The sequence below is a fragment of the Ascaphus truei genome, unplaced genomic scaffold (assembly GCF_040206685.1).
Source record: "Ascaphus truei isolate aAscTru1 unplaced genomic scaffold, aAscTru1.hap1 HAP1_SCAFFOLD_1185, whole genome shotgun sequence".
Taxonomy (NCBI): Eukaryota; Metazoa; Chordata; class Amphibia; order Anura; family Ascaphidae; genus Ascaphus; species Ascaphus truei.
The window spans coordinates 5,001-17,732 of NW_027454055.1; the positions used below are offsets into that span (position 1 = coordinate 5,001).

At 52.1% G+C, this 12,732-nt stretch overlaps 1 protein-coding gene across 1 annotated transcript in view; it reads left to right on the forward strand.

Annotated features, from left to right (window-relative positions):
* The first annotated feature begins 6,993 nt into the window (after positions 1-6,993).
* Positions 6,994-12,732, forward strand: part of LOC142475357 (netrin-3-like) — a 77,595-nt gene continuing 71,856 nt past the window's right edge. The window contains exon 1 of the mRNA XM_075581271.1: positions 6,994-7,968. Within this exon, the coding sequence (XP_075437386.1) occupies positions 7,011-7,968 (958 nt within the window). The 5' untranslated portion in view covers positions 6,994-7,010. The remainder of the gene's footprint in view (positions 7,969-12,732) is intronic.

A 12,732-nucleotide genomic window follows, 5' to 3' on the forward strand; every position in this document is an offset into this window, starting at 1 on the left:
GCTCGCTCATTCTGTGAGTGTCACACTGTCACACACAGGGTCTCCCTCATTCTGTGAGTGTCACACTGTCACACACAGGGTCTCCCTCATTCTGTGAGTGTCACACTGTCACACACAGGGGCTCCCTCATTCTGTGAGTGTCACACTGTAACACACATGGGCTCCCTCAGTCTGTGAGTGTCACACTGTCATACACAGGGTCTCCCTCATTCTGTGAGTGTCACACTGTCACACACAGGGGCTCCCTCATTCTGTGTCACACTGTAACACATAGGGCGTCCCTCAGTCTGTGTCACACTGTAACACATAGGGGTCCCTCATTCTGTGAGTGTCACACTGTCACACACAGGGTCTCCCTCAGTCTGTGAGTGTCACACCACGGTCACACACAAACTCAGTCTGTGAGTGTCACACTTTCACACACAGGGTCTTCCCTCATTCTGTGAGTGTCACACTGTCACACACAGGAGCTCCCTCAGTCTGTGAGTGTCACACTGTCACACACAGGGGCTCCTCAGTCTGTGTCACACTGTCACACACAGGGTCTCCCTCATTCTGTGAGTGTCACACTGTCACACACAGGGGCTCCCTCATTCTGTGAGTGTCACACTGTCACACACATGGGCTCCCTCAGTCTGTGTCACACTGTCACACACAGGGGCTCCCTCATTCTGTGAGTGTCACACTGTCACACACAGGGGCTCCCTCAGTCTGTGTCACACTGTCACACACAGGGGCTCCCTCATTCTGTGAGTGTCACACTGTCACACACAGGGGCTCCCTCAGTCTGTGAGTGTCACACTGTCACACACAGGGGCTCCCTCAGTCTGTGAGTGTCACACTGTCACACACAGGGGCTCCCTCATTCTGTGAGTGTCACACTGTCACACACAGGGCTCACTCAGTCTGTGTCACACTGACACACAGAGGCTCCCTCAGTCTGCGAGTGTCACACTGTCACACACAGGGGCTCCCTCAGTCTGTGAGTGTCACACACAGGGTCTCCCTCATTCTGTGAGTGTAACACACAGGGGCTCCCTCATTCTGTGAGTGTCACACTGTCACACACAGGGGCTCCCTCATTCTGTGAGTGTCAACACTGTCACACACAGGGGCTCCCTCAGTCTGTGTCACACTGTCACACACAGGGGCTCCCTCAGTCTGTGAGTGTCACACTGTCACACACAAGGGGCTCCCTCAGTCTGTGAGTGTCACACTGTCACACACAGGGGCTCCCTCATTCTGTGAGTGTCACACTGTCACACACAGGGGCTCCCTCAGTCTGTGTCACACTGTCACACACAGGGGCCCCCTCAGTCTGTGAGTGTCACACTGTCACACACAGGGGCTCCCTCAGTCTGTGTCACACTGTCACACACAGGGTCTCGCCTCATTCTGTGAGTGTCACACTGTCACACACAGGGGCTCCCTCATTCTGTGAGTGTCACACTGTCACACACATGGGCTCCCTCAGTCTGTGTCACACTGTCACACACAGGGGCTCCCTCATTCTGTGAGTGTCACACTGTCACACACAGGGGCTCCCTCAGTCTGTGTCACACTGTCACACACAGGGCTCCCTCATTCTGTGAGTGTCACACTGTCACACACAGGGGCTCCCTCAGTCTGTGAGTGTCACACTGTCACACACAGGGCTCCCTCAGTCTGTGAGTGTCACACTGTCACACACAGGGGCTCCCTCATTCTGTGAGTGTCACACTGTCACACACAGGGGCTCACTCAGTCTGTGTCACACTGACACACAGAGGCTCCCTCAGTCTGCGAGTGTCACACTGTCACACACAGGGCTCCCTCAGTCTGTGAGTGTCACACACAGGTCTCCCTCATTCTGTGAGTGTAACACACAGGGGCTCCCTCATTCTGTGAGTGTCACACTGTCACACACAGGGGCTCCCTCATTCTGTGAGTGTCACACTGTCACACACAGGGGCTCCCTCAGTCTGTGTCACACTGTCACACACAGGGGCTCCCTCAGTCTGTGAGTGTCACACTGTCACACACAGGGGCTCCCTCAGTCTGTGAGTGTCACACTGTCACACACAGGGGCTCCCTCATTCTGTGAGTGTCACACTGTCACACACAGGGGGCTCCCTCAGTCTGTGTCACACTGTCACACACAGGGGCCCCCTCAGTCTGTGAGTGTCACACTGTCACACACAGGGGCTCCCTCATTCTGTGAGTGTCACACACAGGGGCTCCCTCATTCTGTGAGTGTCACACTGTCACACACAGGGGCTCCCTCAGTCTGAGTCACACTGTCACACACAGGGGCTCCCTCAGTCTGTGAGTGTCACACTGTCACACACAGGGGCTCCCTCAGTCTGTGTCACACTGTCACACACAGGGGCTCCCTCAGTCTGTGTCACACTGTCACACACAGGGTCTCCCTCATTCTGTGAGTGTCACACTGTCACACACAGGGTCTCCCTCATTCTGTGAGTGTCACACTGTCACACACAGGGGCTCCCTCATTCTGTGAGTGTCACACTGTCACACACAGGGGCTCCCTCAGTCTGTGAGTGTCACACACAGGGTCTCCCTCAGTCTGTGAGTGTCACACTGTTACACTGCCTGCGCTAGCTGTCACCAGCACGGTATGTTAGCAGACTCCTTGTTTCACGCTCTCTCTCGCACGTTTAGATAAGAGGTGCTTATCTCTCGCACGTTTAGATAAGAGGTGCTTATCTCTCGCACGTTTAGATAAGAGGTGCTTATCTCTCGCACGTTTAGATAAGAGGTGCTTATCTCTCGCACGTTTAGATAAGAGGTGCTGCCGGAGAGTGCAGTATGGAAGGGAGATAAATAAATGCCAAATAAGGCAGAGAGACAGAGTTACACCAGGGGAAGGGACCGGCTATCCAGGCATCCAATCGTCTAAATAACTTCCTGGAACGGCCTCGTACGGCGTCCAAACATTTCTGCATGTATTCAATAGCCCTTCCCATGATTTCTACCACTAACTATTCTTCCTCCCTCACTGTGAGGGGCAGTTCAGGCAGTGTCGGTGCCAGGTGTCCAGTATTGAACCGGACTGTCCTGTATTTGGACACTCTGTCCAGTAAAACAGAGGTAATACTGGACATGTATGTGTCCGGTATTACCTCTCTGGACATGTATGTGTCTGGTATTCCCTCTCTGGACATGTATGTGTCCGGTATTACCTCTCTGGACATGTATGTGTCCGGTATTTGCCTCTCTGGACATGTATGTGTCCGGTATTGCCTCTGGACATGTATGTGTCCGGTATTACCTCTCTGGACATGTATGTGTCCGGCATTGCCTCTCTGGACATGTATGTGTCCAGTATTGCCCTCTCTGGACATGTATGTGTCCGGTATTGCCTCTGGACATGTATGTGTCTCGTATTACCTCTCTGGGCATGTATGTGCCTGGCATTGCCTCTCTGGACATGTATGTGTCCGGTATTACCTCTCTGGACATGTATGTGTCCGGTATTACCTCTCTGGACATGTATGTGTCTGGTATGACGTCTCTGGACATGTATATGTCCGGTATTATCTCTCTGGACATGTATGTGTCGGGTATTACCTCTCTGGACATGTATGTATCCGGTATTACCTCTCTGGACATAGTGACCTGACTGGCTTGGGGGGCCATGGGATTTCCCAGAGCAGGGCTGTTGCTAAGGGGACGGAGCAGCTTGCTCCATCCTGATTGGCTGCATTACCAGGCAGCAGCAGCCAATCAGGAGGTGGTGTCAGGAGCGTGGGGGTGGGGACAAGGAGAAGAGGAAACCACATGGAGCAGAGAGAGGGGTGTGTGTATGTCTCGTACGCGTCACACCTTTCACCATTGTGTACAGTATTTTTGGAGAAGCCACCTGGCCAGCCTATATGTGTGTGAGGGGAAGTTTAGTGCAGTGCTGGGGTATATATGTGTGTGTGAGGGGCAGTTCAGGCAGTGCTGGGGTATATATATGTGTGTGAGGGGCAGTTCAGGCAGTGCTGGGTATATATATGTGTGTGGGGGGCAGTTGAGGCAGTGCTGGGGTATATATGTGTGTGAGGGGCAGTTCAGGCAGTGTTGGGGTATATATAGGTGTGTGAGGGGCAATTCAGGCAGTGCTGGGGTATATATAGGTGTGTGTGAGGGGCAGTTCAGGCAGTGCTGGGGTATATATGTGTGTGAGGGGCAGTTCAGGCAGTGCTGGGTATATATATGTGTGTGAGGGGCAGTTCAGGCAGTGCTGGGGTATATATATGTGTGTGAGGGGCAGTTCAGGCAGTGTTGGGAGTATATATATGTGTGCTAGGGGCAGTTCAGGCAGTGTTGGGGTATATAGGTGTTTATGAGGGGCAGAGGTTATATATCTGCAGGAGGGGCTGTTACTGACAGCACTGAGGTACAGCTGCATGTAAGGGGCGGTTACTTCCTAGCAGTATTGGCACAGCACTCCGGCCATACCCAGCATATTACTTTGTTTAGTTTCTGTGCGCAAAGTCTCCTGACTTTTATTTTTTTAATCTCCGTTGGGCAACCTTTCAACTATGCGCTCTTAAAGAGAGACAGAGAGACAGAGAGACAGAGAGAGAGAGAGACACTGAGAGACACTGAGAGACACTGAGAGACAATCAGACACTGAGAGACAGAGACAGACACTGAGAGACAGAGACAGAGAGAGACACTGAGAGACAGACAGACACTGAGAGACACTGAGAGACAGACAGACACTGAGAGACAGAGACAGACACTGAGAGAGAGAGACACTGAGAGACAGAGACAGACACTGAGAGACAGAGACAGACACTGAGAGACAGAGAGAGGCCTGGCAGTGTTAACCCTCTCCTGCATGGAGGTTGCATTACTGGACTTTGTTTCGTTGTATAACGTTCCTATATATTTGGGACGTTCTGTGCCTCATATTAAATCCATATTTCTTTCTCTACCCGCCCTGCAAACCTCAGAGCTCCTGAGCCGGAGGAAAGCGCCAGAGGCTGAATTGTTTACCAGTTGGCAGCTCACCATTGCATTATATTCCAGCTCACGCACTGGCAGTATAACATTGTGTCTCTGCAGCTCACCATTGCATTATATTCCAGCTCACGCTCACACACTGGCAGTATAACATTGTGTCTCTGCAGCTCACCATTGCATTATATTCCAGCTCTCGCTCACGCACTGGCAGTATAACATTGTGTCTCTGCAGCTCACCATTGCATTATATTCCAGCTCTCGCTTACGCACTGGCAGTATAACATTGTGTCTCTGCAGCTCACCATTGCATTATATTCCAGCACTCGCTTACGCACTGGCTATTTATTGTGTAAATAATAACACACAGAGATATAATAACACGCAGAGCGATATAATAACACGCAGAGCGATATAATAACACACAGAGATATAATAACACGCAGATTATATAATAACGTGCAGAGCGATATAATAACACGCAGAGCGATATAATAACACGCAGAGCAATATAATTATACGCAGGACAATATAATAACACGCAGAGCGATATAATAACACACAGAGATATAATAACACACAGAGATATAATAACACGCAAAGCGATATAATAACACGCAGAGCGATATAATAACACGCAGAGAGATATAATAACACACAGAGTGATATAATAACACGCAGAGCGATATAATAACACGCAGAGCGATATAATAACACGCAGAGAGATATAATAACACGCAGAGTGATATAATAACACGCAGAGCGATATAACACGCAGAGCGATATAATAACACAGAGCGATATAATAACACTCAGAGCGATATAATAACACACAGAGATATAATAACACGCAGAGCGATATAATAACACGCAGAGCGATATAATAACACGCAGAGCGATATAATAACACACAGAGCGATATAATAACACACAGAGCGATATAATAACACAGAGCGATATAATAACACTCAGAGCGATATAATAACACGCAGAGAGATATAATAACATGCAGAGAGATATAATAACATGCAGAGAGATATAATAACACGCAGAGCGATATAATAACACGCAGAGAGATATAATAACACGCAGAGAGATATAATAACACGCAGAGCGATATAATAACACGCAGAGCGATATAATAACACGCAGAGCGATATAATAACACGCAGAGTGATGTAATAACATGCAGAGCGATATAATAACACAGAGCGATATAATAACACGCAGAGCGATGTAATAACACAGAGCGGTATAATAACACGCAGAGCGGTATAATAACACAGAGCGGTATAATAACACAGAGCGGTATAATAACACAGAGCGGTGTATTACTTTATAATGGGGCTAGCATTGACTACTAGAAGTGCTACTTCTCACTGCGCGGAATCAATATCATCCCTTCTTTGTTCACGTGAAAGCGTGTGATCTGGTGAGCTTAGCCAACAGCCATTACACGCATGATCTCCAGTCACGTGTTACATTACAGCAAAGCCGTGTCGCCTGTATTTTACGTGGGGCTAAGTCATATTTAGGCTGTAAATAGAAAGAAGGAAACATTTCACTGAGAAATCCAAATTTTGTTTGTTTAAAATATTAAAAGAGGAGGAATGGCAGGTTTTAAATGAAAAGTAGGGGTACGGCCGGTGTGAAAATTACATTTTTTTAGCCCTTTATCCCCCAGGCCAGGGGACGGCCAACGCCAGTCCTCAAGGGCCACCAACAGGTCAGGTTTTCCAGATATCCCTGCTTTAGCACAGGTGGCTCAATCAGTGGCTCAGTCGAAGACTGAGCCACTGATTGAGCCACCTGTGCTGAAGCAGAGTCTGATTGAGCCACCTGTGCTGAAGCAGGGACTGATTGAGCCACCTGTGCTGAAGCTGGGATATCCTGAAAACCTGACCTGTTGGTGGCCCTTGAGTACTGAAGTGGGCCGCCCCTGCCCCAGTACCATCGCATGCCACTGATAGTTACTGATACCTGGGTCGAATTGGGAATGTCTTCTAACGGCGTGTTTGTTTCTCTCGTGTCCCAGGAGTGACCGTGTCCCGCTGAGGATGCCTCCTCTTCTTGTCCTGCACCTCCTCCTCTCGTCCTTCCCCTCGCTCCTTCACTCCGCGGCCGCCCCTTTCTCCGGGCAGCAGCAGCACCCCATCCCGGACCCCTGCTACGACGAGCATGGCTTGCCCCGGCGCTGCGTGCCCGAGTTTGTCAACGCGGCCTTCGGCAAGGAGGTCCAAGCGTCCAGCACCTGCGGTCGCCCGGCCACACGCCAGTGCGACGCCTCTGACCCGCGCCGGGCCAATCCCCCCTCCCACCTCACCGACCTCAACACGGCCGGCAACATGACCTGCTGGAGGTCGGAGAGCTTCCCCCGGCACTCGCCGCAGAACGTCAGCCTCAGCCTCGCGCTGGGCAAGAAGTTCGAGGTGACCTACGTGAGCCTCCAGTTCTGCTCTCCCCGGCCCGAGTCGGTGGTCATCTTCAAGTCTATGGATTACGGCAAGAGCTGGGTGCCGTATCAGTACTACTCGTCCCAGTGCCGCCGGTTGTACGGCAAACCCAGCCGCGCAAGCGTCACCAAGCAGAACGAGCAGGAGGCGCTGTGCACGGACGGTCACACGGACCTCTACCCGCTCACCGGCGGGCTCATCGCCTTCAGCACCCTGGACGGGCGACCCTCCGCCCAGGACTTCGACAGCAGCCCCGTGCTGCAGGACTGGGTGACTGCCACGGATATCCGGGTGGTCTTCAGCCGCCCGCACCTGACGGGGAGCAGGGACGCCGAGGTGGCAGAGGAAGGGCCCGGCTTCTTCTACTCGGTGGGCGAGTTCCAGGCGGGCGGCAGGTGCAAGTGCAACGGGCACGCGTCCCGCTGCGGCAAGGACAAGGACGGACGGCTGGTGTGCGACTGCAAGCACAACACGGAGGGGCCGGAGTGCGACCGGTGCAAGCCTTTCCACTACGACCGGCCGTGGCAGAGAGCCAACGCCCGCGAAGCCAACGAGTGTATGGGTGAGTACCTGGCAGCATTGCCGGCTGGCGTCCGCCTATTCCATAGTTGGGTTAAGTTGGTAATAGGAGAATGACCTTGAAATAGTAGTGCGCGCATGTAACAGCTTCCCAGGAGAGATGGGCAGAGGCGGATGATGTGTTCAACGTTGTTTGGGTAGCACAGAGGGAGGATAATGGTGTCTTCGTGGGGCCAAATGTTTTACAACATGTAGAGTTAAAGGGCTAGGTGGGTGGTATGTGTGATAACTTCCGCTAATCTCTACCCCCCTGTATAATATGGTGAGATCTGGGGTATAGAGGACGCCCTGGATCAGGTGAATTAACTTACAGGTAAGGATCCCCTAACTTCTATAGTGATAGACTAGTAGTTGAGGTTGAAATGATATCTTTTCATCAAGATAAATGTACTTGTGGGTACGATGTGGGATTTATATATGGAGTAACACAGGAGGGAGCGGGAGGGAACGGGAGGGAGCGGGAGGGAACGGGAGGGAGCGGGAGGAGCGGGAGGGAATGGGAGGAGCGGGAGGAGCGGGAGGGAGCGGGAGGAGCGGGAGGAGCACCTACTCCCTCTCCCTCCTGTATACATACCCCCTACTCCCTCTCCTCCTGTATACATACCCCCTACTCCCTCTCCTCCTGTATACATACCCCCTACTCCCTCTCCTCCTGTATACATACCCCCTACTCCCTCTCCTCCTGTATACATACCCCCTACTCCCTCTCCTCCTGTATACATACCCCCTACTCCCTCTCCCTCCTGTATACATACCCCCTACTCCCTCTCCTCCTGTATACATACCCCCTACTCCCTCTCCCTCCTGTATACATACCCCATCCTCCCTCTCCCTCCTGTATACATACCCCATCCTCCCTCTCCTCCTGTATACATACCCCCTACTCCCTCTCCTCCTGTATACATACCCCCTACTCCCTCTCCCTCCTGTATACATACCCCATCCTCCCTCTCCCTCCTGTATACATACCCCATCCTCCCTCTCCTCCTGTATACATACCCCCTACTCCCTCTCCTCCTGTATACATACCCCCTACTCCCTCTCCTCCTGTATACATACCCCCTACTCCCTCTCCTCCTGTATACATACCCCCTACTCCCTCTCCTCCTGTATACATACCCCCTACTCCCTCTCCCTCCTGTATACATACCCCCAACTCCCTCTCCCTCCTGTATACATACCCCCTACTCCCTCTCCCTCCTGTATACATACCCCCTACTCCCTCTCCCTCCTGTATACATACCCCCTACTCCCTCTCCTTCCTGTATACATACCCCCTACTCCCTCTCCATCCTGTATACATACCCCCTACTCCCTCTCCCTCCTGTATACCTACTCCCTACTCCCTCTCCCTCTCCCTCCTGTATACATACCCCCTAATCCCTCTCCCTCCTGTAGACATACCCCCTACTCCCTCTCCCTCCTGTATACATACCCCCTTCCCGCTCTCCCTCCTGTATACATACCCCCTACTCCCTCTCCCTCCTGTATTCATACCCCCTACTCCCTCTCCCTCCTGTATACATACCCCCTTCCCGCTCTCCCTCCTGTATACATACCCCCTACTCCCTCTCCCTCCTGTATTCATACCCCCTACTCCCTCTCCCTCCTGTATACATACCCCCTACTCCCTCTCCCTCCTGTATTCATACCCCCTACTCCCTCTCCCTCCTGTATTCATACCCCCTACTCCCTCTCCCTCCTGTATACATACCCCCTACTCCCTCTCCCTCCTGTATACATACCCCCTACTCCCTCTCCCTCCTGTATACATACCCCCTACTCCCTCTCCTCCTGTATACATACCCCCTACTCCCTCTCCCTCCTGTATACATACCCCTACTCCCTCTCCCTCCTGTATACATACCCCTACTCCCTCTCCCTCCTGTATACATACCCCTTACCCCCTCTCCTTCCTGTATACATACCCCCTACTCCCTCTCCCTCCTGTATACATACCCCCTACTCCCTCTCCTCCTGTATACATACCCCCTACTCCCTCTCCCTCCTGTATACATACCCCCTACTCCCTCTCCTCCTGTATACATACCCCCTACTCCCTCTCCCTCCTGTATACATACCCCCTACTCCCTCTCCTTCCTGTATACATACCCCCTACTCCCTCTCCCTCCTGTATACATACCCCCTACTCCCTCTCCCTCCTGTATACATACCCCCTACTCCCTCTCCTTCCTGTATACATACCCCCTACTCCCTCTCCCTCCTGTATACATACCCCCTACTCCCTCTCCTTCCTGTATACATACCCCCTACTCCCTCTCCCTCCTGTATACATACCCCCTACTCCCTCTCCCTCCTGTATACATACCCCCTACTCCCTCTCCCTCCTGTATACATACCCCCTACTCCCTCTCCCTCCTGTATACATACCCCCTACTCCCTCTCCCTCCTGTATACATACCCCCTACTCCCTCTCCCTCCTGTATACATACTCCCTACTCCCTCTCCCTGCTGTTTTACTACATGGAAGAAAGGACCAAGATGGTGACCCAGCCGTTTCTGCTGAACATTTACATATAGGATTTATATAAAATCCCAATAGAACATTTGTCAATGACGTCTTATTATAAGGGGTTACGTTCCCTCCTGACCCCAGCATGGTACACAGGGACACCGCGTTCCCCGCTGCAGCACAGACAGGAACACCGCGTTCCCCTCTGCAGCACAGACAGGGACACCGCGTTCCCTGCTGCAGCACAGACAGGAACACCGCGTTCCCCGCTGCAGCACAGACAGGAACACCGCGTTCCCTGCTGCAGCACAGACAGGGACACCGCATTCCCCGCTGCAGCACAGACAGGAACACCGCGTTCCCCGCTGCAGCACAGACAGGAACACCGCGTTCCCTGCTGCAGCACAGACAGGGACACCGCATTCCCCGCTGCAGCACAGACAGGAACACCGCGTTCCCCGCTGCAGCACAGACAGGGACACCGCATTCCCCGCTGCAGCACAGACAGGAACACCGCGTTCCCCGCTGCAGCACAGACAGGGACACCGCGTTCCCCGCTGCAGCACAGACAGGAACACCGCGTTCCCCGCTGCAGCACAGACAGGGGCACCTCGTTCCCTGCTGCAGCGGGAAGGGGAGTCAGACAGGCAAAACATTGTGTGCCCGTACAAAATGTGACCCCTTGCCTGTGCTGCCAGAGGCGCCAGACATGCAGTGCGTGCTCCCATTAATAGTTACTTACCCAGAGCGCCGCCAATAGATAACACACTGATACACACAGACACTGATACACACATTAACACAGACATTAACACATACACAAATACATTGATACACACACATTAACACACTGAGACACATACTGTACTGATACAAAGACCCACAGATACTGATACATACAAATGAATACACTGATGCACACACTAACACAATGATACACACTAAGACACAAACACTGATACAGAGATACAATATTAACACCTTGAGAGACAGATTAACAGACTGATACACACATTAACACACTGAGATACACAGATACTGTCAGTATCTGTGTGTCTAGGTGTGTGTATCAGTGTATATGTGTGTATCAGTATCTGTGTATCTCGGTGTGTTTGTGTGTATCAATGTCCATGTCTGTGTTAATGGGTGTGTGTATCAGTATTCATTTATATCAGTATCATACAGATCCAAATAATACACTGATACACATTAACACAATGATACACAGAGACACTGATATGCACACGCATTGATACACTGATACACAGCTACAGACACAGTAACACACTGAGACACATAGATACTGATACAGACACATTAACACACTGATACACACAGACTCTGTCTAATATACACACATATGAATACACTGCTACACACTAATACGCCCAGCCTAAAAACAAACACCCTGATATATACTGCACTACACACCAATTGGTACACTCCTCCCAGATACACACACATGATATACAGGCATACCCCGCATTAACGTACGCAATGGGACCGGAGCATGTATGTAAAGCGAAAATGTACTTAAAGTGAAGCACTACCTTTTCCCCACTTATTGATGCATGTACTGTACGGCAATCGTCATATACGTGCTTAACTGATGTAAATAACACATGTGTAACAGGCTCTATAATCTCCCCGCTTGCGCACAGCTTCGGTACAGGTAGGGAGCCGGTATTGCTGTTCAGGACGTGCTGACAGGCGCATGCGCGAGCTGCCGTTTGCCTATTGAGCGATATGTACTTACTCGCGAGTGTACTTAAAGTGAGTGTTCTTAAACCGGGGTATGCCTGTACTGTTATATATATACACTGTTGGCAGGGGAAGGCCGAGCTGCTGGCAGGGCTGAGCGGGGCACACACTCTCCCCCTGCCTTCTCTCCCTGTGACAGGGCTGAGCGGGGCACACACTCTCCCCCTGCCTTCTCTCCCTGTGGCAGGGCTGAGCGGGGGCACACACTCTCCCCCTTCTTTCCCTGTGGCAGGGCTGAGCGGGGCACACACTCTCCCCCTGCCTTCTCTCCCTGTGGCAGGGCTGAGCGGGGGCACACACTCTCCCCCTGCCTTCTCTCCCTGTGGCAGGGCTGAGCGGGGCACACACTCTCCCCCTGCCTTCTCTCCCTGTGGCAGGGCTGAGCGGGGGCACACACTCTCCCCCTGCCTTCTCTCCCTGTGGCAGGGCTGAGCGGGGCACACACTCTCCCCCTTCTCTCCCTGTGACAGGGCTGAGCGGGGCACACACTCTCCCCCTTCTCTCCCTGTGGCA